General features: G+C 50.3%; 1 protein-coding gene across 1 annotated transcript; it reads left to right on the forward strand.

Annotated features, from left to right (window-relative positions):
- Positions 1–264: 264 nt before the first annotated feature.
- Positions 265–1,309, forward strand: foxq1a (forkhead box Q1a). The gene has a single exon (XM_089008745.1). The coding sequence runs from the start codon at positions 415–417 to the stop codon at positions 1,198–1,200; it is 786 nt and encodes a 261-aa protein (XP_088864871.1). The 5' UTR covers positions 265–414; the 3' UTR covers positions 1,201–1,309.
- Positions 1,310–1,517: the final 208 nt, after the last annotated feature.

A 1,517-nucleotide genomic window follows, 5' to 3' on the forward strand; every position in this document is an offset into this window, starting at 1 on the left:
ATCCTTTGGGGTTTCTGTTGAGTGCACAAAACATTGAAAGAAAGTAAGAGATCATTCAGCAATGCTGTGGGAAAATGTCCAATTTTGCTTATTTGGTCTGAAGATTTACTTACAATGAGTAACTTTGATTTATCAGCACTTGTCATGAATTGTAACAGCTTCGAGAGTGAATGTTTGGCCACTTATCGACAGAAGAGACATGTACATAGTTAGTTTTCTTTCAAAAGGTGGGAAACGCCATTACAAGGAAACACAAGCCCCGCCCTTTTGGGTTGTCCCCGAGGTAAACTATAAAATGTTGCTCAAACAGGTTGTAGGTGAGAACGTGCATCACAAAGGTACAACCACTGGAAGCAATTGGCACATTTAACGCACAGGGACTTCGAGGCCCGACTGGCTGCAGGTGGGTAAAAAATGAAGCTCGGGGTCGTGTGCGGGAAACATAACAGCCTGAACTTCGTCGAGACCACCTCCAGGCCGCCAGAGACGAGGGAGTGCGAAGAGTTGGGCTCGGATGGGGACTGCGTGGTGCACAGCCCCTTTGCAGGCAAATCGAAGCCGTACATGCGCAGACCCAAACCGCCTTTCTCCTATATCGCCCTCATCGCCATGGCCATCCGGGACTCGCCGCACGGACGCCTGACCTTGGCCGAAATCAACGAGTATCTCATGAACAAGTTTCCCTTCTTTCGCGGCAGCTACACGGGCTGGAGGAACTCTGTGCGCCACAACCTGTCGCTCAACGACTGTTTCCACAAGGTCCTCCGGGACCCGTCCCGGCCGTGGGGGAAGGACAACTTCTGGATGCTCAACCCGCACAGCGAGTACACGTTCGCCGACGGCGTGTTCAGACGCAGGCGAAAGCGCATCCGCATCCGCCTCGGCAAACAGAAGGAAGAAGAGAAAAGCAGCTATGGCGACGCGCCGCCGATCGCGGCCAAAAAGTTCTCAAGTTCCTTCACGATAGACAGCATCCTCAGCACGCCTTTCAGACGGGACTTGGACGTCGTCCAAGGCTACGCCGTTGTCATGATGCCGCGTTTCGACCCACCGGCGTCGCCGCTTTACGTGCTCCCGAGTAGCCCCGCCGACCTTGGAACTGAGCGTGCGCCAACATGCCGGCTTCTACAACAAACTTTGAAACCTCCATCGGTCGGTCGCATTGTTTCCCAAAGTTTACTGGGCGCATATTTTAAATGAGGGCAAAAAGTATAAACTGAATTTATGGTGAGCTCGTCCAAATGAACTATATTTATTCATTCAGTGTGAACGCGGGCCTGTTTCAAAACACAATTGTTCTGTTGCGTCCAATGGCTTTCTGCCATCTTGTGGAAAATCACTAAATTGCTTTGCCTGGCAGCGTCGCAGACAGACAAACAAGTCAATTTGAGGAAAACAACAAATTGTATAATTTCTCATGGCACGTTTGGTGATCCCTCACGAGAATTATATTTTGGAACCGATGGTATGAGCCAAATGTAAATGTATACTGGCCAAACATTTGTCGGTTGTCTGCC

The sequence above is a fragment of the Hippocampus bargibanti genome, linkage group LG11 (assembly GCF_051943395.1).
Source record: "Hippocampus bargibanti isolate YZ-2025 linkage group LG11, ASM5194339v1, whole genome shotgun sequence".
Lineage (NCBI taxonomy): Eukaryota > Metazoa > Chordata > Actinopteri > Syngnathiformes > Syngnathidae > Hippocampus > Hippocampus bargibanti.